Below are 24,907 nucleotides of genomic sequence, written 5' to 3'. Positions count from 1 at the left end.
TCTTTAGTTCTTCTAGGTCCTTGTTAAATGTTTCTTGTATTGTCTCTATTCTATTTCCAAGATTTTGGATCATCTTTACTATCATTACTCTGAATTCTTTTTCAGGTAGTTTGCCTATTTCCTCTGCATTTATTTTATACTCCAATTAAAGAAAAAAAAAAGACTCTCTCTCTCTCTCTCTAAATGCATAGAACTTCTTGATTATATACTAAATTCACCTATTTCACTAAATACAGCCAGGTCGATCTCTAAAATAGTCAATCATTTGACACTCCAACAAGAAAAGCATAAGAAATTCTCATTTCCCCACCAACACTTGGTATTTTCTGACTTTCTCATTTTGCCAATCTGGTACATGTAAGGTGGTATTTAATTGTGGTTTTATTTTTATTTTCTGATTTCTTATGAGGCTGAGCTTTTCTTCCCATATTACTAACTGTCTGACTTTCCCCTTCTCATACTTCACTCATTTTTTTCTGTTGTGTTTCCTGTCTTCTTCCTGATTTGCAGAAATAGCTTTTATATTCTAGATATTAATCACTTGTTAGTTTTCAACACTAAATATATCTCACTCCAGTCTTTCAATCTCTGATGTGTTTGTTGCACATACATACTTTGATGTGGGTAAATTTATCCACAGTTTGTGTATTTTGAGTCTTGTTTATGAAATCCTTCCATTCTGGGGTCACAAAGATACTAAACTACATTTCCGCCCATTGGCTTTTGTTTTTACCTTTCACATTCAGGTTTTTAATTCAAATCTAGCTAAATGGTATTTTTTTTTAAGGGAATAAACTTTATTATTTTTTCCACACAGTGAGTCAATTTTTCCAAATGGGGTTTCATCCCTGTCCCACACCAAGTTCCACACATTCATGGGTTTGTGTCTAGGTCAGCTTCTTCACCAGAACACACTGGTTACATTACGAGGCTCTGTGACACCTGGCTATTTGGTGGGTAAAGTCCCTCCTCATTTTGCTCTTCTTTTTTCAAAGTGGTCTTGGGTATTCAAGAAACTTTATTCTTCTGTATAGCTTTTAGAATCAGTTTATCAGAGTCCTCAAAAATTTCAGCTGGTACTTTTATTGGAATTATATTAAATTTATAGCTCAATTTAGACAATGTTAAATTGTCCCATTTATAAGTATGCTGTCTATTTGAAATTATTTAGGTCTCCTTTTATATCTTTTAATGGAGTTTCAAAAATTCCTCCTTAAAGTTTTAATGCATTCTTTTTTAGGTTAATTTCTAGACACTTTATACTATTAGTTTGCTACTTAAATGGCATCTTATTTTCTACTGCTTTTTCCAGTATTAATTTGTGTGTGTTATTCTTATTCTGGCAGACCTGCTGAACTCTCTAATTAGTTCTAATAATTTGTCTATTGCCTTTGTTAAAATTTCATAATAATCTTATTAGCTGTACACTTAAAATATCTTCTCTTTTCAATCTTTGAATTGCATCTTATTCCTTTTTTTTTTGCTTTTATCTTGTAATTTTAAAGAGAATGTTCCTACATATCTTTATTACGATGATGCTTGCTGCATATTTTTGGTAGAAAGTCTTAGCAAAGCTAAAAAGTTTTCTTTTATTCATAGCTTTCAAATAGATTTTTATAAAATACTATTTATTTACTAAAAACTTTGTTTTACTGAATACTTTTCTACATCTGTTAAGAACATATCCTTTTTTTTTCTCTTTCAGTATTAAAGTAATGAATTACATTGATGCATTTTTCTGATACTGATCCATCTTTGTATTTTTGGGAGCAACACCTGCTTGATCATTCTGCACTCATATTCCTTTCTTTTCTTATTTCTTTCTTTTTTAATAGACTTTATTTTTTAAAGCTGTTTTAAGTTCATGGCAAAATTGAGTGGGAGGCACAGAGATTTTCCACACACCCCTGCCTCCATACACCCCTGCCTCCATACACACATCGCTTCCCCCAGTATTGACATCCTGCATCAGAATAGTACATTCTATAAGATTCTTGATAAATATTTTAGAATACTTTTTCCCTTTCATTTACTTTGTTTCTCTTATTGGGACTCCTTTTAGATGGTTGTCATTACTTCTCTTTTTATTCTTTCAGTGTTTTAAGTCTTCTCATTTTTCAGATTCTTTTCCCCTTTTGATGACTTTTCAAAGAGTTTCTCATCCAATCTTCCACATATTCTTTCAATCTTCAGATGAATCCTTTCTGCAATCCAACCCATTGGGTGAGTTCATTATGTCAACAACTGAACTTTCCATGCTGAATCTCTTTATTTGGGCCTTTTCCACAAACACCTATTTCTGATTTATGTTCCTAGCATCCTCTCTTATCTTTCTAAGGATACTTATTATGCTTATTCTAAACTCTTGCTCTTTCTCTTGTGCTGGTTATACTTCCTATGATACAGGTAGTCCCATTTGCTGCCTTTCTTTCTCAGAATTTGTGCCCCTCAGATTTCTACTAATTTTCTCCTTTGGGATCATGTTTTATTTTCTTGGATTGATCAGCAGCCTTGGCCTTTATTTTTCTGTGGGGGGAGGAGTGAAAGTTTAGCCAGAGCTCATGCTCCCCCAGGTAAGTTTAGGTGGGGTGGAGGAGCTTTTCAGAGAGGAAAGCCAGGGAGCCTGTAGTGATTCACCCTAAGCTCTGCCTGTCTGTCTCCTGTTCCCTGTAGCTGTACCTGGCAGCTCCAGAACCTACCCATGTCTCTGTGGATGGCACTGCTCTTCATGGGGGAGTGGGGCTATTATTCTCTTCTATAATTGCCAGGCCATGGGGTGGGTGGCAGAAGAAAATCTCAGGCACTCTTTGTCAGCTTCCAGGGCTTCCTTGCAGTTACTCTGCCCTGCCCTCCAGACTTTCCTGCCCATAGTAAAAATGTCCAGGCGATGGACATCTCGGGGCAACAAGGGGAAGAAAAAGGAGTGCAACCAGCAAGTGCCACCTCAGCCCTCCCCCTTCATCACTATTACCCATCCACAGGCGTTCAGCCATCCTGTCCTGTCTCTCCTGTGGCATCTTCAGGGCGGGTTTGGTGGTGAGAGCCTGGAACCTGTGTGTTGGCTACCTTGCCAGGAACTGGAATTCCCCAGCCCTGGTTCTTTATCTTCATTTGCCTTGGTATCTTATTTTCTGGCTATGTCACAAGTTTGCTTTTGTTTTGTTTTGTTTTAGAGAATAAAATGTATTCATTCAGTAATATGTATTGAGCAACTAGGGTTTGCAAGACCCTTTGCCAGATGATGGGCTAAAATAGCCAAAGAGCCTTTCTAACCACTGCTCTCTTTGCAATTAGCTAAGTAAATCAACCTGGCATTGCCCAGCCTCTGAGTCACCACACTTGCCAGGAACCAGCCTGAATTTCCTCCCCATCATGTTAGCCAGGGCATGCTCTCTCCTTTAGAACTCTGCTAACAACTCACCTCTCTGACACCTTCCAAAATTATTCCTTTAGCCTCTATCATTCGACTTCTCATCTCCATTTTCACTGAGAACTTCTAAATAGAGTTATGAAGTCATAAGGTATTTGGAAAAAGTGCCCAACTAAGAGACAGGTGGCTTGGTTTTTCAGTCCAGCTCTGCCACTAATTGTGTATATGATCTTGGCCAAGTTACGTCACCTCCTGGGGCCTCAGTCTCTGACATCTGTGTGGGCCTCTATTTATGGCTGTACTGCTTTCTGTTTCTTGCCATAGTTTCAAGAATTCTTGAGCTCAGGGACTGGTCTGAAATATTAAATATGTTTTACTTGTTGACTGGTGGGTTTAGCACACATTCAATTTTCATCATAAACCAACAAAATCATTCTAGTGCTTCTTGATATGCAATGCTGTGGCATATACCTTTTACAACAAAGTTGTCCCTGCTTTCTCAAAATCAACGTAATTCTGCCTCTTGGGGCATTATTTTTCTCTTCCTAGAAGGAAAGCTATTTATGTGAGTAGTGTGAACATATATTGAAAGAGAGGAAGACAAAAATCATGGTACACTATTCCTACAGATCATGCAGAATTTGCACAAGACAAGAGGGCTCCAGAATGGGACCATGTGGTTTGCAAATCTGTCCTCCAGGTCTCGCTGGGGTGCACAACTACTCTTACTGGATGGTGTAGGTGTGGCCTTAGGAGAGACAATAGGCTCTTGAGATTTCTGGGACTAGGACCCTCTTAGCCACAGCTCGGTTCTAGAGAACTGTTTCAATATCCTACTTTACCACCCCTCCACGTTCCTCCTTATTGAGCCTCACCCTTACTTAACACCTTCCATTCTGAGAGGAAGAAGTGTGTCTCTTACATCTTTTTTGCTATTGGATCCCATCATCTTTCAGCTCCCCAGGAACTTCATTCCATTAATGATCCCCTTTCCCCTTTACCTTCAACTCTTTCCCACCCCACTTCTCCTTTTCAACTTATATGCCTGTTCAGATCTCACTTTAAAGCAAATCCTCACGCCCGCACACCTGCACTACTTCGCCTGGCTAACACCATCTTGTCTCTCCATTTCTGTTCACACATAGCCTCGTCTCCAAGCCCATGCTTCAGCTTTTCTCTGTTCCTAGAGTGCCCTGTGCACACCTCTAATATTACACTTATCCTGTACTGCAGTTTACTTGTTTATATGTCTACCCCTCCCACTGGACAAAATATCAAAATATAACTGTAGGACCATGACTGTATTTTTTACCTCTTGCTGAATTCCAGTTACCTTATATAGTAATCTCAATAAATTTTTGTTGAATCAATAATGTAGAGGCCAACTCTAAAATAATGAATGTGTCATTTTGAGAAGCTGTTTCCAAATCTAAATAAAGAAGCTGGAATGGGCCCAGAAAATTCAAGAGGCTTATATCCTCAAGACCCATCTGCAGTGAGGTTTAAAGAAGTAACGTATTTTGACATACTACATCTTAACAAGAGCAGGATACTAAACAGTGGTAAGATCTCAATTTCCCCCCAACAGAATCCCCTTTAAAAATTATATACATAGTACTTATTCATTGAAGAAAAAAATTTTAAATATAAAAATCACCTGTAATACCATATTGTAGATATGGTTTCTGTTAATATTTCCATGTACATTCTCCTAGATTTTTTTTTACTATGCTAAAATGTGTATTTGTGTAAATATATATTTTAAATGACATCACACCATGTATACTTTTGAAAGCCTACTTTTTCACTTATTATGTGCACCTTTCCACGCCAATAAAAACATAGCTACAATATCACTTTAATGCTGGAGTGGGATTAAGATGGGTGAGGGTCATGATCTATTTAACCAATCCATCGTCTATTATTAAATATTTAGGCTGTTTGAGGTGTTTCATTATTTCAAAAACATTTCAACAAACATTTTTGTGCTGACATTTTTTTAAGCTCATGCCTTATTATTTGCTAGGATACATTTCTTTTGTTGTTGTTGTTGTTGCATTGGGTTTTCATTGCTGTGCACGGGCTTTCTCTAGTTGCATTGAGCGGGGGCTACTATTCATTGAGGTGCACGGTCTTCTCATTGCGGTGGCTTCTCTTGTTATGGAGCACAGGCTCTAGGCACGTGGGGTTCAGTAGTTGTGGCACGCAGGCTCAGTAGTTGTGGTGCACGGGCTTAGTTGCTCCGCAGCATGTGGGATCTTGTCGGACCAGGGCTCGAACCCATGTCCCCTGCATTGGCGTGTGGATTCTTAACCACTGCGCCACCAGGGAAGTCCCGAGGACACATTTCTAATGGCAAAATTTCTTGATCAAAAGATATGTTCATATTTAAAGTTAGTTAGTGTTACAAATTGCCAACTTTATCTTCAGAAAGTTGTACCAATTTACACACCTGCCAGCAGTATACAAGGTTATCTTTTCCCCACACTCTCACCAATATAGGTTATGCTAATTCTACTTACTCTTTCTCGGTCTTGTTTGATTTCTCATGTTTTTTCAAAATTTGCATCTCATTGATTGCTAACTAGGCTAAACATTTTCATATCTTTATTATTATTTTTATTTTATATTTATGTTTTGAGTTGCCTGTTCATATCCCATGATCTCTTATTATTTGAAAACTTATATATATATAGATAATCAATCCTCTTTTTGCCAAAAATGTAGCATACACTTTTCTTAAATTGCTCTTTGCATTTTAAAGCCTTATTTATGGTGTTTTAAAATTTTTTACTTTACTATGCATAAAGTTTAAGCTTTTTTTCCCCATAGTTAATCCATCTTTTCCTTCAGGTTTCTGCCTTAGATGCCTTCCCCACATGAGGCAGAGATTACCAGTTACCTACCAAATACCCTCTCCTCATCTTCTTTAGCAAGGGAACAATGTATTTCTGAGCCTCCTTTGCAGTTGGGTGTGATCAGGTGACCAGTTAGGGTCAATGACTGCAAGAGTTGTGTGACCTGGGGCAAAACTTCTCAAGAGTGAGAGTTGAGGCTTCTCCCTTCTTCTTTTCTGTTGCCTAGAAGGAAACAGCTAGAGCTCCAGCAGCCATCCTGGACCACTTCCATCTTGCAGATGGAAGTCAACTTGGCAGCGGGTACAGAAGGAAGGAGCCTGGAGTCCTCACAATGTTATGAAGCTGTCACACTAGCCCTGGGCTGTCCACCTCCAAATTTCTTTTATACAAGAGAATAAATAAGTCACTGTAGTCAGGCCTTTGGTAAGAGCAACTCTTACTCCTAAGAGCGATTCCTAACTCACATGCCAACCCAAGGTTATATCAATATTTATTTGTATTTTTATCTACTATATTACCTCTACATTTACAGATGTATGACTGAAATGACATATAACCAAGATTCGACAGTGTCTGTAAGATAATCATTTTTGGTAGAAACTTCTTCAAAATGATAATTGCTAGACTCACATGTGGATAAACTGTTACACTGAATTTTAAGGAAGGATCTAATTACAGAGTTTTATTCTATCAGGCATTTTTTGAAAAAGTTAGGCCAATGATCTTGACTTGAGATACTTTTATTATACAGATCTTGAGAAATAGCTTTAATATCTTTTTTTTTTGATGAATTACGGGCTTATATCCTAAGTTAGTTTTCAGGGGATGCAACTATAAAATGTGTATAGCTAGTTGGGAGGTTTTCAGTGTAGATAATTGGATACATATCCAAATTTGTGTAATAAAGAGCTGTATAATAGCAAAATTGTACTATAGTTCCATAACAGCCAGAATTTCATTTTAATACTATTGGTTTTAAAACATATTTTGACTATAGGTACGCTTTTTCTAGAACTTGACAACACATATTATTCTTGCTTCTGGAAAAATTAGCCAGATATTAGTGTTCAGTTTAATGTAACGAATATTTCCTTAACTAGTATTTATTAAGCACCTGCTATGTATTAGTCTCTGTATTTAATCTCACAATGACCTGCAATTCAGGTAATAAAATCCCTAGTTTAGAGAGGGGGAAATTGAAGCTCAGAGGTGTTAATTCACTTGTCCAAGGACACTCACTGGCTAAATGGAAATTTCAGATAGCCTCTGAAGGCTGTTGACTCCAAATTCTAAACTCCTGTGCTACTCATACCAGGCCCTGAGCTGGACCTGAGGGAGATAAGAGATTAGTAAAACAATTTCCTTCAAGTAATATTAAAGAAAATTTGGTACTTACCTGCCCCACACAGGTCCGTTATGTTAATATGAGTGGGCAGGGAACTGCCTTTCGAGTTAGCTGCAGACACAGACACAGCCCAGTTCCCAGTTCTGGGAATGACCCAGGTCCAGGAGGTGTGTTCTGTGATGTTCTGTAGTGTGGCTTTTCCCCCTGCTACCTCCTGCAAGGTCACTCGATAGTGGAGGATTTTTCCTTTTGCCTCTGATAGACTCAGATTCTGCAACAAAACACATCTACTTACTATGTACTCTCAGACAAGGTCACTGGATGCTCTATGCTAGGACCTCATGACTGCCAGCAGCAGGCGGCTACATTGGAGTGACCTTTTTATTTACATCTTCTCATCTCCTCCACTGCACACTTTTATGTCTCCACCCAGCCCCCCCACTTAGAAAAAAAAATCAGTTAACATTTTTTAAAGCTAATTCTTAAAAACATATTGATTTTCCTTTCTTGCTTCAAAGTGACACTTCCTAATAGGAGAAAACTCAATTACATTCAATGGAACAAGTGAGGGATCTGAACTCAGAAGATCTGGGTTTGAGTTCCAGCTCTACCAATCACCAGCTGTGTGACCCTGGGCAAGACATTCAGACCCTCTGAGTCTCCATTTCCAAATTTGTGAAACACACACACATATGTATTTTTATATAGAAAGTGCAATGCTGCTCCTGAAATCAAAAACAAGCTTTTCAAGAGCTAAACTAGTAAAATCCATACTTAGTGAATTGGATTAGCCATCTGTGCTAGGAAACTAAGACACTGTTTATAAATGTGTGACTAACAAGTTTTGGAACTGCAAGAATTCCAATTGAGATGGCTTGGGAACAATCCCAGAAAGTAAGCAGAAAACTAATTATTTGTACTGTAACCCTGTTTGGACAAGGACCATGGGAAACAGAAGCATTGGAAATGGGGAGTTGCCAAGGCCTGTGCTGGCAGTGTCTGTCGATGCCTAGTGCAGGGAGAGAAAGGCATTGCTCACCAGACTTAAGCATCACAGTTTTCTTGACAAGGCTCTTACTTCCATGGGGTGTGGGGTGGCCTCAAGCCACTGAAAGACACACCTTAGGATTGGCAAATGCCCCTTTCTCTGGTTCCCTGCTCCCTAAGCAATCTTTTAATAATTTGGTTTCCTATGTCATTTATCGTCCTTTATGTGTCAGGAGAGGCTGGGCTAACATGAACATCTGGTTCACTTAAAATTTGTATCTTTCACTTAAAGTGAATAAATTGGCCTTCTGATTATAATTTGGCTTCTGAAATAATTAGCATGCTGGGAGAGGATGTTCCTATCTGCTGACTCAAGCCTTCTGGTTGGCCCAACAGCTGCAATTCTCACTATAAATTAATGCATGAACATCCAGCTTTTTATATTTCAGGCTCTAGGAGCTTGAATAATGCAGATCATGTCCTAGGTACCTTTCTGGATCCACAAGGCCCAAGACTGGATCATAAACCATGGTCAACACACTGGGTGAGTGCCATGCTGTTGGGGGCATTTTTGGGTGCATGTTCAGCCGTTCCCTAGAAGACATCCTGTGTCCTGGCAAGAACCAAGAAAGTTAGCACTGCAAATGTCCATCACAGCTGATCTCATAGGCCCATTGTGTGGATTAAAACAAGTGAGTGCTTTTGACATTGTGATGTTCTGAACTGTTATTAATAAACATGCCCTTTGTCATAGGAGAAAAAACAAGATAAATTAAAGCAAAAGCTGGCTAGGGAAGACCATTCCCTCAGCTCTCTCTCACTCCATTCTTCCCTCCCTGTCCCTTGTGCAGCTCCAGAGGGAGGACTGTCACCCCCTTCCCAGGCACCCCACCCAAAGGCACTCCCCAAGAGTTAACTGGGCTCACAAAGCTCCCCATTCTTGCCAGGGACCCAAGGGACAATAGGGAAACAGCCTGTATTACCACCAGCTCATTGTCCTTCACAGACACCTCAGCAATCTCATGCAATGCAGTGTAGAGTGCTGACAGAAGGGAGGAAACATAAAGTCCTCTTGGATCCAATGAACCTACCTAGAGACCGCTGTGGAAATCGAGCTGATCTCAGTGATCTAGTAAACAGACCTGTGGGTTGGAAAGATGAGTAAATGTTCCCAGAGGGCAGGGAAGGGCTTGGATCCACCTTGCATTATTTTTGAGTTGAAAATATCAGTGAGAAGGTGAGGATGGGGCCAAGGAGTTAGACAAATAAATACGGTATCCCTTGAGTTATGCTTGTATAAAATGTCAAGCTCCAGTTTGGCGATAAACGTTAACATCTCTCAGATAACTGGTCTCCTTAACCAAACTGGAAAATGGGTCTAACTTGTCCAGCAGGGTCCATAGAATAAAAGATTCAATGAGTTCAATGAGCCAGTGGGAAAACAGGTTATTTAGCTGGAGGGGCACTCAGTCTCCTGAAGCAACTAAAAAGAGTTTGATTAGGTTGGTTAAAAAAACCCAGTAACATCAAGTTTGCAAATCATGTATATAATCCATCACCCCTCGATGACACCTGGCCCTGACGGAATGGAATATCATCCCAGAACAGGAAGGGATTCTACAGATTAACAATTAATTCAGTGTTTCATTTTATCAATGGGGAAACTAAGCCCTGGGGACAAGAGATGACTTGCTTAAGGCCACTCAAGGGACAGACAGAGGGGCTGAGGGTGGAATCCAGGGCTCCTGACTTCTGGATACATGACCCCTCCACTCTGACTCACTGCTCCCTCTATCGGCAAGCCTGAGACAACGAACTGGTGAGTATGAGCGCCATGTTGCATAGTTGGATCCCCATTCACCCTTCTGGCCCAGAGCTGCAAAGCAACTGGAACATCAACAGTGGGCATGAGGTCAGCAATTTGGGGAGGGTGGAGATCCAGAATTCTTTTTTCCCAGAGCCAACGAGCCCTGAGTCAGAAGGAGAGAAGCTCTGAACCGAAAAAAACCTTGGCCTGAGGAGCCAGCTGGGTCTTCTCAGATAAATTTATTTTTACTCTAGTGTTTGTTTATTTGGGTTGGTGAGAAGGGGGAATCTATCATTTATTGGGCCATACCATGAGTCAGGAGCTCTACATCTATTGTCACATTTATTCCTTATAACTCCCCATTCTGATGAGGGTGCTAAAGCTTAGAGAGGTTAAGAAACTGACTCAAGAAGTCCCTACAAATCTAAAAAAAAAAAAAAAAAAAAAGGTTCTGCAGGTAGATCCATCTCCTGAACATGGTCCTAAAGTAAATCGCTTGAGGAAATTGGATCCCAAAGGTTACAGGTGAGGAATTTTGAAGTGTGTCCATATTTCACTGGAGATCAAAGAAGCCTAACTAAAAGAACTGTGGGCTGACTCACATGATAACTTCTTTTTGAAAGGGCTATTTTATCTTGAAGACTATGAGTTTGGAGGAACTAAGGTGACTGGCAGTGGAAAGAATCAGAACATGTGAAATTCCTTAAAAATTTATTGACTTAAATAACTTTGTCTGTTACACATAATTTAAAAAAAAAAAACCTTTACAAAAAAAAAAAGGTTCTGAAGAACCTAGGGGCAGGACAGGAATAAAGACGCAGACTTAGAGAACGGACTTGAGGACACGGGGAGGGGGAAAGGTAAGCTGGGATGAAGTGAGAGAGTGGCATGGACATATATACACTACCAAATGTAAACTAGATAGCTAGTGGGAAGCAGCCGCATAGCACAGGGAGATCAGCTCGGTGCTTTTTGACCACCTAGAGGGGTGGGATAGGGAGGGTGGGAGGGAGGGAGATGCAAGAGGGAGGGGATATGGGAACATATGTATATGTATAACTGATTCACTTTGTTATAAAGCAGAAACTAACACACCACTGTAAAGCAATTATACTCCAATAAAGATGTTTAAAAACATAAATTAAAAAAAAAAAGTCCCTACAGAAAAGTAATGTGAGATTTTAGTGCGCCCCCTGGTGGATGTGAGAGAGGAGGGCGATACCCAGACGGAGTCTGGGGTCCCTGGGAGCATCTCAAAGACAGGGTACTTCTTGTCCCTTCTTGGGCAGTGCTGAGAGTGGGTTTCAAGCCAGTGGTCCTGCTGTTGTCACCCTCTCCTACTGGTAAGAATACACTAAAAAGGAAAAGCTGTCCACTGCCTCTCTCCCTTCAGTCTTCTTTCTGCTCTGTCCTGTGGAAAATGATCTAAACTTAGTGAACGTAGCCTTTCTGACTTCGCTTTGTCTGAGAAGCAAAGAGTGAACAGCTCCCTCATAAACCATTATAAGAATTCTGCTGCCTGAAAAGGCTTTCAGCATCAAAAATAACTTGGTGAATGTAATCCAAGAAAGGACAAAAGTCTGATGCATTTGTGAATGCGTGCCCCATTTGTGTTTTGAAGTATATTATAGGAAAGGTGTTTCTGTGAATTGATAAATCATTTCCTCTTAGGACTTCAAAAAAACTACCGTACTTATAATAAAGCAATATTTTACTTCCCCTGATGCAAATAATAACTTTTAAAAAACTGTTAGAGCTTAGCCTGTATCAGAGAAGAGAGTCTGTAATCAAGATCCCTTGGAAAGCTGGGCAGTTTGAACACTTATTAGTCACAGCTTTATCTGTTAAGACTTTTTTGGGTTTTTTTTAGTTTTGGAACACTGCTGACTTGGTTCTTGTTATTCGGGAAGATCTTTTGCTTTTCTGCTCCACCACCTATCAGCCACATGACCTTGGGCAAGTTATTTCACCTCTCTGAGCCTCAATTTCCTCACCTGTAAAATGAGGATAATTCTATATGCAGCATAGGCTTATTGGAGGATTCAATGAGCTAAGCTATTATCTTCTGTTAATTCTCTGCTAATTATTCTTACCTTTGTCACTGACCACATTCTGCTACCCAACCCAAATTCCCTGCATTGCATCTGGTACAGTATGTGTGACTAGTAAGCAAGGGAAAGCAACCTGTTCTGTCTGAAAATATCTCCAGAAATGCTGTGCCAGCCTGTGATGAGACAGGGTTGGGAAAGGGAAGGAGAGAGAGTTGAATACTGCAGCAAAACTAATCTTCCCATCTGCTGCTTTTGTATTTAAACATTGATTCTGAGGTTGGATACCTCCTATAATTATATAAGGGCCTCAGGCTCCTGGCAGGCAATCTTCCCTGGGGATTTACAATAGACCTTTGTCCTCCATCACTATAAACCAGGTTACAAATAATACTTTCTATTTTTACTGAATCCCTTTCATATTTCACCCCTTCAGTGCAATGTGATACAGGTTGGAATATTCTTCTTTCACCAAAGACAAAGACAGGGAGAAAGAGACCAAGTGAATGTACTGAATAAGCCGCTCCTGGTCTCAACAGGCTGAGGCTGTGCTGTAAACTGGTGTATGGGGCTGGCTCTTTTCTCTTTCTTCTTGACTTCTATGGTTTGAGGGTAGCTGTTTATCCAAACGAATTACTTCATTGAACAAGTGAATATAAAACACCCAGTCTTTTCCCCACCTTTGGAACCAGACGTCGCCCTATCTCTCTTCTGTCTTGCTTGTTAAGGCTCAGGACACTCGCTGTCGTCCACTACAGGAGGGAGCTACGCAGCCTTCAAAATGGGGCTATCCTGACCCGAGACGGGCTGCTATCTGGAGGGTGAGCCCCTGGCCACTGTGCCATACTGGCACTTCGCAGACACACCAGTTGTCAAAGACACAGGAGGAAAAAAAGAGTGTAAAATAGCTCATTCATATTTTTTAAATCAATTACATGTTGAAACGATAACATTCCAGATATACCTGTAAGTAAAATATATTATTAGAATTGTCCACCTGTTTCTTTTTATTTTCTAAAATATGGCTACAAGAAAGTTTTAAATTACGCATGTGGCTTGCATCTGTGGCCTGCTTTATATTTCTATGGAATAGCACTTCACTAATGTGATCCTTTAAGCCAAAGTCGTGTCCCCAGGGGGTCACCTGTCAAATGTTCCCCCACCCTTGTCCTGACTAACTTGTTCTTCTGGGGAGCTCCAGTATTAACTGCTTTTTTTTTTTTTCAGGGTCAGAAAACTTTAATAACACCTGGACAGAATCAATACTAACAATTTAAGGGGAAGTTTATACATGATATTTTCTAAAGATTTTAAATATTCCAAAAGATTTTATCCTTAAAATTCAGTTTAAACAAACAAGCAAACAAACAAAAACTTCACCCTATTTAACCCTCAGCAACTCGACTGTGGACTCACTTTACCCACACCTGGAAATCCTTCCAACCAATTAAGAAACTAAAAAAGCAGAAACTCCCATGGGATTCTGACCGCCAGGCCTATCTTTCGATGTGTAGACTCTCCTATCCCCTCTGTCCTCCTGATGTTCCATCTCTTAACTGCAGTGACTCGCTCATTGCCTGAGCTCCACTTTGTTCTATGGTTCACAAAGTTAGTCAGCTGCATAGAGAATGGAAGATGCTGAAATCTGCAGTACTACATTCTGAAAGGTCCTCTCTGACTCCTCACCCCTCCCCCTGCCTAGCCATCATCCCCCCCAGCCGAACCTTGAACCCCTCCTTAACACCTGAGGGCCCTCACCATCCCCTTGCTATTTCTGTCCTCCTGCTGGACTGTGAACTCAAGAACATGGAGCCGGGACCTGGCTTGTTCACTTCCATATCCCCACATGCAGCACGGGCTCTAGGCCTAAAGAGGGGTTTTAATGTATTTGTTTGCTTGAATGAATAAATGAATGAGTGAGTGAATGAAGGAGTGAATTCAGCTCCATCTGCACACGGTATTTCTCTTCCAGACCCATGGCCCAAACCACCAGAAAGTTTGTGACTTGCTATGATCGAGACAGTGAGAGGACGCTGAAGAAATTTACAGAGGAAATTGGAAAGGTTAATGTGGCTTTAACCCACCGTCATATCTTTTCATATGTCATCCCCATATATATTCGAGGTGACTTCCTTCTTAAAGGATAGAAGCTGTATTAACTGAAGGAAAAGTGTGCTGGAATCACGGATTGAAATGCTTTGTCAAAGCAAAGGAAATGGTATGAAAGTTTGTGCAGAAGGAGATGATAGAGGGAATCTGAGGGAAAGAATCGGTGACACTCCTCCCCACCCCCCCCCCCCCCTTAAAGGGCTCTAACCCAACACTGGGGCTGTTGGTAACACAGCAACAGTTTCTACCTGTTATTGCATTTACTGTTTTAACAACACCCAGGTGTTTTTGCTTGATTCATAGATTAGGTTCTACTTTTTGGCTTCAACATAGAAAGTGTTTTTTCTCTTAAAAGCAACTATGGGGACCTCCCTGGCAGTCCAGTGGTTAGGACCCTGCACTTGCACTGCCAGGGGCACAGGTTCGATCCCTGGTTGGGGAACTAAGATCCTGCAAGCTACGTGGTGTGGCCAAAAATTTAAAAATAAAAAATTTTTTAAAAGCAATGATGGCAAAAAATAGTACAGGATATTTTTGAGGAAATGGAGTTTTTTTGAGAAACCAAGGTGTGGGAACATGAGTAACTATGTGGGAACCAAAACATCAAAGGTCTCCTTTACCCTCAACATATTCCCACATCCACCTTCATAAATACACACGCATATAGATACATTCATACACATTCACACTCACACACCCACACATATACACCCACACTCATACCCACATGTATCCCACACACTCACACCTTCACATTCACTCACTACGGAGGGTGATTCGCATGTTGGAATTTAACACCTAATGTGATGGTGTCAGGAGGTGGGGCCTCTGCGAGTTGATTAGGCCGTGAGGGTGGAGCCCCCATGGGTGGGATCAGCACTCCCTAAGAGACCCCAGAATGCCGTCTAGCCCCTTCCACCACGTGAGGATACAACGGAAGTCTGCGACACAGAAGGGGGACCTCACCCAACCATGCTGGCAGCTGGATCTCAGACTTCCAGCCTCCAGAACTGTGAGAAATTGATCTCTGTTATTTATAAGCCCCCAGTCTATGGTATTTTATTATACGAAGACACTCACATACATGCACAACATACATGCCCGTGCACTCACACACGTACTCACATGTACACACCCACTCACCTCCCTCCCACGCATACAAAACTCACACGCATTCACACACATGTGCACTCACTCACGTATACAACACACATGCACACACACCACTCCAGACACGCACCTTCACACATCTTCAACTCCCTCCACACGCACCGGGACTGTACCCATTCAGCACCAAGCTGTTCTCCCCTAGTGTAAACATCCTACAAAAACGAAAGGTCATCTCACTTTTCCCTATCTGCAAGAGAAACGTGTTCTCTCTGTTCAGAACGTGTTCTGTTCACAGGCTGATGGGGTTTTACTTGGGGCTTCCTTTGGTGCCAAAGCCCCAAATTCCCCTTTGCAGTGGCGGGGTGTCCCCCTTATCTGGTTTCCCAGTATTGATCAAAGTGAAAAAAGAAAAATCACCCACCACACGCATGTCTTTGCTTCCTTTCCCCAGTGTGGGAAAGCCTCTGACTGAGGCCCCACCACAAAGCACTTGATCTGGCTACAGTGTTTCTTTCTAGCCTGGGGTTTAGATGAGTTCCTTGTTTCATAGCACAGCCCCCTGCCTGAGGCTCCCAAGCCTGCCTAAGGGGGAGCAAGAGGAATCCCCAGGCAGATGAGTGGGAGAGGGGTGCTTCCAGAGGGCAGGATTTCCGCCCAGGAAAGGCTTCCAGCACAAGCACCACATCATGGAATCCTCTCATGGGAAATCACTTCCCCTCCCTAGACCTCAGTTTCCGTGTTTGTAAAACGAGTGTAGGAACTGCATGCTGCTTAAATGCCCTTTGGCTCTAGAGGTCTGGGATTCGTGGTTCTGGGGTCCAGAGCGGGACTGCTCATCTCAGCAACTCCAGTCGGGGTTTAATTGCCTCTCCCAGGTGGGTGCAGAGGCAATTGAAGAAGCCCAGGATTCGACAGAGAAGGACTAAATCCTGTAATGACCCTATAAAACTGAAGACTGGGTCCAACTTTCCTTTCTCAGGCTGGACAATCACTGAAGGTTTTGAAGGTGCCCTGTCACGACTACCATCTGGCACAAGGTTATAGAAGCTTCTAGTATTTACATTTTTGGTTTCTTATTCAAATCGATTCCAGTCCAAAGCATCCTTCTTGGGCCCACATTTCTGGCTCCACAAAAGGAAAGATTTTCTAACTTAATAAGAGATGCCATCAAGGCATGGGCTTCCTCCAAAGCGATTCTCCCTGTCCCAGAAGGTCCCAGACATCTGTCTGTCCTGACTGGGCTGGGAGCAATGTTTATGAGAGAAAGGGTAGACTAGAAGAGCTTTAAAGCCTCTTTGAATTTCAAGACTTCATTTTAGGATCCAAGCTTTGTGAGGAATAGGGACAGGATCAAGATGAGCCACAGAGAGGAATTTGCATATGCAAGCTTGCTAAACATTACCTGTTGGCTAACAAATAGTTATTCTGACTTCGCTCTGACGCTGGCTTCAGGGTACCCTGCTCATGCCTGTTCTAAATTCTCTTTGTGACAGTATACACAGATATAGCACCGGGCATGTTGCTTACCCTTTTAGGATAAAAATCATGATGCAGTACCATTTAATTTTTCCTTGGTGGCCCCCGTGATTTTTCTGGGTTTGTGTCTTCTCATTTACTGGGCCCTACGATGGCCTTGTCAGCTCTGCAGGTACCAGGATCATTACCCTCATTCTACCGAGAGAAACCCTAGAGTAGAGAGGAGTGAAATGGGACCAGAATAGAGCATCTTTTCAGATAACTGTAAAGTACATTTTGGGAGGAGGGATCTTTATGGGAGGAAGAATATTGGTTTTAACCAGTCGCTTACTTCTGAAAACGAAAACCAATAGCCAGGAATTGAGCTGGGTTCTTCTATACTATTTACAAATTATGGCTGCTCTAAATGCCTCGCTTTAGGAATAATCTTGCTATTAACAATGCTTTACTTTAAGATAAATTTTAAGCTGCAGTTTTAGTTTCAAAGTGAAGAACTTGATTATGACTCACCAAGCTATTTATAGTAGACTCCTCTTATGCCAGACATTGTGTGTGTGTGTGAGAGAGAGAAAGGGAAAGAGGGAGAAAGAGCTCATTTCTTAAAACTGAAGAAGATTGCAATTATCAAAATCTATCAAGCTAACCCCATCAGAGGACTTTATTACTCTGACTTCTGGTTTCATGCTCATCAGCTTCATAATTCCAAAACTCTTTATTTACCCTTAACTAGAAGAACTGTCATAAAAGGGATGTAGGTTTTGGGAAATAAAACCTCTTCTTATGAACATGCCAATCAGTAGCTCAATTCAAATAGTATTTTTTTGGACAAAGATGAGTCATGCTGTAGCAGAAAGAGCTCTGAATGGATTTCACTCCCAGCTCTGCACTTACTGGGTGGGTGACTTTGAGAAGAACCTCCTTTCTTGGACTCTCAGTTTTTTCATGTGTTAGTGGGGATACTAGTATGTACCTCTTAGAGTTTTTGTAAGGATTAAGTGAAATGATAATGCCAGCTTTCAGTACTCTGTAAAACTTTTACATTTTGTAATAACATTAGGCCTCATTGTTTTCTGGAAGGTTGTTCAGTTTACTACTGTTTTACTACTATTCATAAGGGCTGCTTTCTTTTCCTATTCCTATTATTTTCTACTATTATTAGTATTCCTGAGGTAGAGCAGCTTTTTTTCCACCCTTTCCCTTTTCAATGACCACAGAAAACATATTCTTTTCCATTTGATTTTTTTTTTAACATCGTTATTGGAGTATAATTGCTTTACAATGGTGTGTTAGTTTCTGCTTCATAACAAAGTGAATCAGCTATACATATACATATATCCCCATATATCCTCCCTCTTGCATCTCCCTCCCATCCTCGCTATCCCACCCCTCTAGGTGGTCACAAAGCACCGAGTTGATCTCCCTGTGCTATGCGGCTGCTTCCCACTAGCTATCTATTTTACATTTGGTAGTGTATATATGTCCACGCCACTCTCTCACTTCGTCCCAGCTTACCCTTCCCCCTCCTCGTGTCCTCAAGTCCATTCTCTATGTCTGCGTCTTTATTCCTGTCCTGCCCCTAGGTTCTTCAGAACCTTTTTTTTTTTAGATTCCATATATATGTGTTAGCATACGGTATTTGTTTTTCTCTTTCTGACTTAACTTCACTCTGTATGACAGACTCTAGGTCCATCCACCTCACTACAAATAACTCAATTTCGTTTCTTTTTATGGCTGAGTAATATTCCATTGTATATATGTACCACATCTTCTTTATCCATTCATCTAAGTGTTGATGGACACTTAGGTTGCTTCCATGTCCTGGCTATTGTAGATAGAGCTGCAATGAACACTGTGGTACATGACTCTTTTTGAATTATGGTTTTCTCAGGGTATATGCCCAGTAGTGGGATTGCTGGGTCATATGGTAATTCTATTTTTAGTTTTTTAAGGAACCTCCATACTGTTCTCCATAGTGGCTGTATTAATTTACATTCCCACCAGCAGTGCAAGAGGGTTCCCTTTTCCCCACACCCTCTCCAGCATTTATTGTTTGTAGATTTTTTGATGATGGCTATTCTGACTGGTGTGAGGTGATACCTCATTGTAGTTTTGATTTGCAATAAACCATATTCTTAAACATCCACAGCTTTAATTTCCCCCCAGATGAATAAGTGAGGTTGCATGGTCACTGTTGGGCATATTGTATGAATCAGAAGAGAAGGTGTAGTGAGTGGGGTCAAAGGGTGGACATGCTCGGGGATGGGAGAGAACCTTGATCCGACTGGAAGTGGGTGAGGGGAAGATGTGATTGTGTGGAGGCAGGAAGTCAGAGTTCTCACCCTTGTTTGGGAAAAATAAATGACACAGAATCAAGTATCATGAGGATCTGGCTAAGAAAATGAGCTCCAACACAGACTCTGAAGGCTCATACCAAAGCCACTATGGAAACAGAAGGTCTTTTTCTGGCCTTGAAACTTATCATTCAAATATGTAATTCTCTTCATATGTCAATTATATCTCAATAAAAACAAAACAAAAAGCCCAAATCTATAATTCTCCTGAATTTTAAGTGGACACTGCAAACTTACCTTCCAGAAAAGAGAAATCTGTTGTCTATTGTAGTCAATGTGCTGTCTCATGTACCAGACATCTAATGTTCCAGTAGGCTCTGTTTTGAAGGGGAAAAAACCAGTTTCATATATACATATATATCTATACAACATGAAGACTTTAGAAGTCAATTGGTTATTCATAAAATAATTCTGGGGGAGTAGGATTATAGGATAATTTCAGTTTTCTTTGTGTATCAGTATCTTCCTTTTTCTGTTGTTACACAATGAACATGTATATATCTTTGACTACAGAAGTCAGAAAAAACAAGGCTACCTTGAAGACAAATTTTAAAAAATGACGAGGAAATTAGATTCTTAACTTACTCTTAAAACGTGTATTAGTAAAACAACTCAAAGAAAGTATGTGTGGTTAATTCTTTTTTATTGGAATGCAGAAAGAATTCTCAACAGAAAAATAAACATAAATCATAAGGGAAACATTTTTTTGATCCCATAAAAATACAAAATACAAATGATGAACTTTGTGTTCATCTCCGTTCCTGAACTTATGCTGGAGTATAATTATTTGGTATTATGATCACTGGACAATAATCTATTTGTAAGAAAGCCTATCTCATTCATCTTAATACTCCTCATACCTAGCACAGTGCTTAGAATGTAACAGACTCCCAATTACTCTTTGTTAAATGATGAATAAGCAAATGAACAAACCAGGCAATATTATCTACTTGATGCTGAAACACAGGCTGTACTCATAGAAGAAATAACCACCAATCCATAAGACGATGGTCAAGTATTACCTAATTTAATTTGAGAAAGTCAATCGAACATACTTGAAAACAAACTGAATAATCAACTCCTGTGTCTAAGAGTGTGTGTGTGTGTGTGTGTGTGTGTGTGTGTGTGTGTGTGTGTGTATGAATGGGTGAAGTAGTTTTATTTCTCCCACTGTCAGATTTGTTTTGATTTACAGCCAGGGGTGGAATCAGCAGAAGCAATCCCTGAAAACAGGCTTCAATTGCACCAACCTTGCTTGTGTAACAGTGACATTCAGAGTGTATTAGGGTGAGGCTATCTTGGGGTTCCTTTTGGAGCAGCAAGTTCCATTTAACCAGATGGAAATTTCCAGAAACTAAGTCCCATCTGGAGAGCAGAAGACAAACAGCCAGAGAGGGGAGAAGAGAAAGAAGGACAAGGAGGGAGCACATGTCCCAGCACATACTATGGGCAGGCCCTTTGTGGGCCCATTCAATTACATCTCCCGTCCTCCTCAGCCCCGTGATGCACTAGCTTCAGTGCAGTGGTTAAAGTGTGAGCTCCAGAGCCAGACCGTCTATGGGCAAATCCCAGCTCTGTGATCTTGAACAAATGTTTACCATGTCCTCAAGCCAGGTTCCTCATCTGTCAAATGAGGACATTAATTCTACACATCAGATGGGGCTGTTGTGAGAATGTAAATGAACGGAAGAGTGCTGACACATGGTAAGTACTCAGTAAATTTTGCTGCTGTGTTTTCTTCCTTTGAGAAGTGAAGTACTGAGAAGTTAAGGAACTTGATCAACGTTCCAGAACTAATCATCGGAGAAGCCAGGCTTTGAACACAGCTCTGTTTTATCATGTAGCCTGTGCTCTTTGCTCTGCATCATGTGGTTGCCTGGCTCTGTGAAGGCTTATGATTTCTCTATAAAATTTACATCCTCCATCAGGTACACCTTTCTATTCTCTTCCTTTGTCACTTCCTCTTCCTGCCTCTCTCGCCTTTGTCTCTCTTTTTTTTATTTCTAAACATTCACTTCTTTTCTTCCCCTTCTCTTCTCACCAGTGGTAGTATTTACCCTTGCAGCCGGGAATTAGAAGTAGGAAATGTGTACAGAAGACATTCTGAAAGTGCTCTCAATCGTTCAGGATTACAGGGACCCAGGAGTCAAGCTCAGAACTTATTTTCTGCTAGTCCAGATGCATAAAAGGAAAAAAGCACAGGCAACAGAAGGAAAGGGGGCCTGACATTTATTAACCACCTACCATGTGCCAGGTAATCTTTGGACACTTTATATGCATGATCTCACTTAATCCTCACACAAGGCAGAGGGTACATGTGATTATACCTGTTTTGCAGCTGAGGACAAGGAGGTTGACAAATGCTACGTGATTTACAAAAACCGTGGAGCTGGTAATGGCAAAGCTAAGAGCCAAGCCCAGGTCTCAGTGTCTCCAAAGACCCCGCTCGTCCATTACAGTCCACCGTGTTGAGCAAAGATCTGAACACTCCACAAACTATATAATCCAGACATTGACTACATAATCAGGATTTAGAAACTTGGGTGTGCTCAGTGTCAAAGCCAGTGGACGTGTTCCATGGTGCTAAATGTCTTCAGTAAATTACATATTGGTAAGAAATTTAAAGGGAATACTCATTGCCTCATCGCCTCTCATTGTCACTCATTGCTTCTACAACCTACCAGATTATTACAGAGCTAAGAATCAAATTCTAGAGTCATATTTTCTTCAAAGGATAAATTGCAAGTGAAGCTGAAATTTTAATGGTGCCCACTTGCAGCGTAAGCTTCTATGGGAGAGAAATCATTAGCCAAATCTGTATGAGTGTCAAGTGTAAAATTTCATGACCAGGAATGTTAAACCACTGCTGCTTAGAGCAACCTAAGGGCTAATATTAGAAAGAATCTTTGACATTCAACTGTCATAAAATCACTTAAAGTCCTAACCTCAGTGTTATCTAACAAAAGACAGATAAAACTTTTATGGGTAGACGAGAAAAGGAAAGTCAAAGGCCCATATGTCCAAGTGACCAAAAAAAGATGGGTATAAATGATTAAAAATATGAATATTGAGAAATGGAAGTCAGTTCTCCTGAGATGAATGTACCTTCACGGTAAAGGAAAAAACCATAGGGTTAAAGAGGAGGGAATCACCAATATGAATAAAGGAGGACATCCTAAATTAAGCAGAAGATCAGCTTAACTGACCTAACTGACCTCGAGGGTTCTTTCAACTCTAAATCCCAAGATTCTAGGATTCTATGAAACAGTACATGTGGTAAGTAAATCAGGGCCAAGCCATGTGCTGCTTCTGAGGTTAGCATCTGTCTCTGAAGCCAAGGCAAGTGCAAGGGCGTGAACAAGAGCAACTGAATTGCAAGTGGAAAGTGATCCCTCCACAGAGATTTTAGCAGGCAGTGGAGTGGAGTAGAAAGATCTCTAAGAACAGTGAAAATGGAGAATTTAACACAAAGCAAATATGAAAAAGGAATATCTTGAGAGATTTCAGGTAGTGGGCTAAATTGAACCCATGAGAATATTTTGGTCCAAACCGTGCTCCAAGCAGGACAAGATAGAGATAAGTCATTTGCCATCTTGGTTCCTCCATGTCCACTCTTTGGGCTGTGATACATTTCTCTAAAATCTAGTTTCAAATAACTCAAACAGATTTACAAACACCCATTTGATTAAACAATTTTTTAGTGGTATGCTCTTGCCTTTATATGTTACCACCTGCTATGTCTCCATGGGAAGCCCTACACAGATGCCCCCGCCCTTCCTCCTCTTTGATAACTTTCAACACTTGGTTCACTCTCTTTCCACTCCTTTCTGTCACTATTTTTGGTGGTTCCTCATCCACCCTGGTGTTCCTTCCCAATGGCTGGTACTGTCCTTCCCTCCACCTGCTCACTTCCAATGATCTGATTCTCTCAACTTCTTCACTGAGCAAAAGGAAGCAAGCAGACAGGGATTCCCTAATCTTTCCACCCTGGAAACTTTCAAACTTCCCCATCAATTCCCTAACACAGCACCCCTACTGATTTTACTGTGGATGAAGCATCCCCACTTCCATCAAAGACCAAGCCCTTGAGTTCGGGATCCCATCCTCTTGCTTCATCAAGGATCTCTCTCCCACCATTATCCTACTTCCTGTATCATTAATGTCTCCCTCTCTGCTGGGCCCTTATCATCATCTTGCAAATATACTGTATTATCTCTGATCCTAAAAGCAAAAACAAATAGGGAATTTCTTAATACCACATCCTGCTCCAGCTACTGCCCAACATCTCCGCCCTCCTTCACAGAACTTCTTGAAGAGTTGTGAATTGTCACTGTCTTTATTCCCTCACCTAACAGTCACTCTCAAGCAATGCCAACGGATTCTGTCCCCATCACACTACTGATGCTGCTCCTGGTCGGCAATGAATGCTACTTTGCCAAATCTAATGATCCCTTCTCTATTCTCATTTCATTGGATTTATTGGCAGCATTTGACATAGCTGAATACTCCACCATCTTTTTTTTTTTTTAAAGAAACATAACCTTTCAACATCCAGATCACAAGTGAAGAGCTTGTTTCTTAATAGAAGCAGAAACGTTTCATCCATACTAAAGTCAATGGAGGCCTCATGTTAGAGTGCCAAGGGAAAAAAGTGAGTTGCAAAAGATTACATACACATATAATTTTGATTAAGCTCAAAAATAAGCAAAACTAATCACTGCTCAGAAATACATACATTTCTGAAAGCTACGAGAAAAAGTATGAGGATGATATAAACACACAGTCCAGAATAGTGGTTACGTATAGGGAAGCGTGACACGGTAAGAATATATTGGTAATTTTATAGCATTTAAGCTGAATGGTGGGTTTCTAAGTGTTCATTTTATTGTTACGCTTTGTATGAAAAAGTAGCTTAAACTAGGATAGTCACAGTAGCAATGTAAAGAATGAATGCATTTTGAATATGTTTTAGAAGAGTCAACTGCTGGTATGAGGGGATAGGAGAAAAGGAGAAGTTAAGGATGATTTCTGCATTTTTGACTTGAGTAGCTAGGAAGATGGTGGTGTCAATTACCATGATAGGAAAGATTGAAACAGAGGCATTTTGGAAACATTTTGCTTTGGAGAAAAAAATAAAAGTGTCTGTTTAGGCTATGTGAGGTTTAGAATGTCTGTTGACATCTAAGTGAAGATATGGAATAGGTGATTGGAACACAAACCTGAAGTTCTGGAAAGAATCCAGGACAGAAACTATATTCTATCTTTCTCTCTCTCTCTTTACCTACCTATCTAGTTTTAGAGCCATGAGACTGAGTGAGGTCAGCTGGGAAAAGAAGGGGGTCCAATATAAAGCCCTACAGATGGAGATTAAAAAGAGAAAGATGGCCAGCAAAAGAGACCAAGAAGAACTGACCAACATGGTAGAGTAAAAACCAGGAACGAGGGA

General features: G+C 40.7%; 1 protein-coding gene across 1 annotated transcript in view; it reads right to left on the bottom strand.

The window, feature by feature from the left end:
* Nucleotides 1–24,907, bottom strand: part of IL12RB2 (interleukin 12 receptor subunit beta 2) — a 78,404-nt gene that overhangs the window by 26,744 nt on the left and 26,753 nt on the right. Inside the window, exons 8-9 of the mRNA XM_057539862.1 lie at nucleotides 19,699–19,778; nucleotides 7,625–7,844 (exon numbers count right to left, since the gene is read on the bottom strand). Coding sequence (XP_057395845.1) covers nucleotides 7,625–7,844; nucleotides 19,699–19,778 — 300 coding nt within the window. The remainder of the gene's footprint in view (nucleotides 1–7,624; nucleotides 7,845–19,698; nucleotides 19,779–24,907) is intronic.

This window comes from Balaenoptera acutorostrata, chromosome 1 (assembly GCF_949987535.1).
Source record: "Balaenoptera acutorostrata chromosome 1, mBalAcu1.1, whole genome shotgun sequence".
Lineage (NCBI taxonomy): Eukaryota > Metazoa > Chordata > Mammalia > Artiodactyla > Balaenopteridae > Balaenoptera > Balaenoptera acutorostrata.
This window is presented reverse-complemented; position numbering and strand designations above follow the sequence as displayed.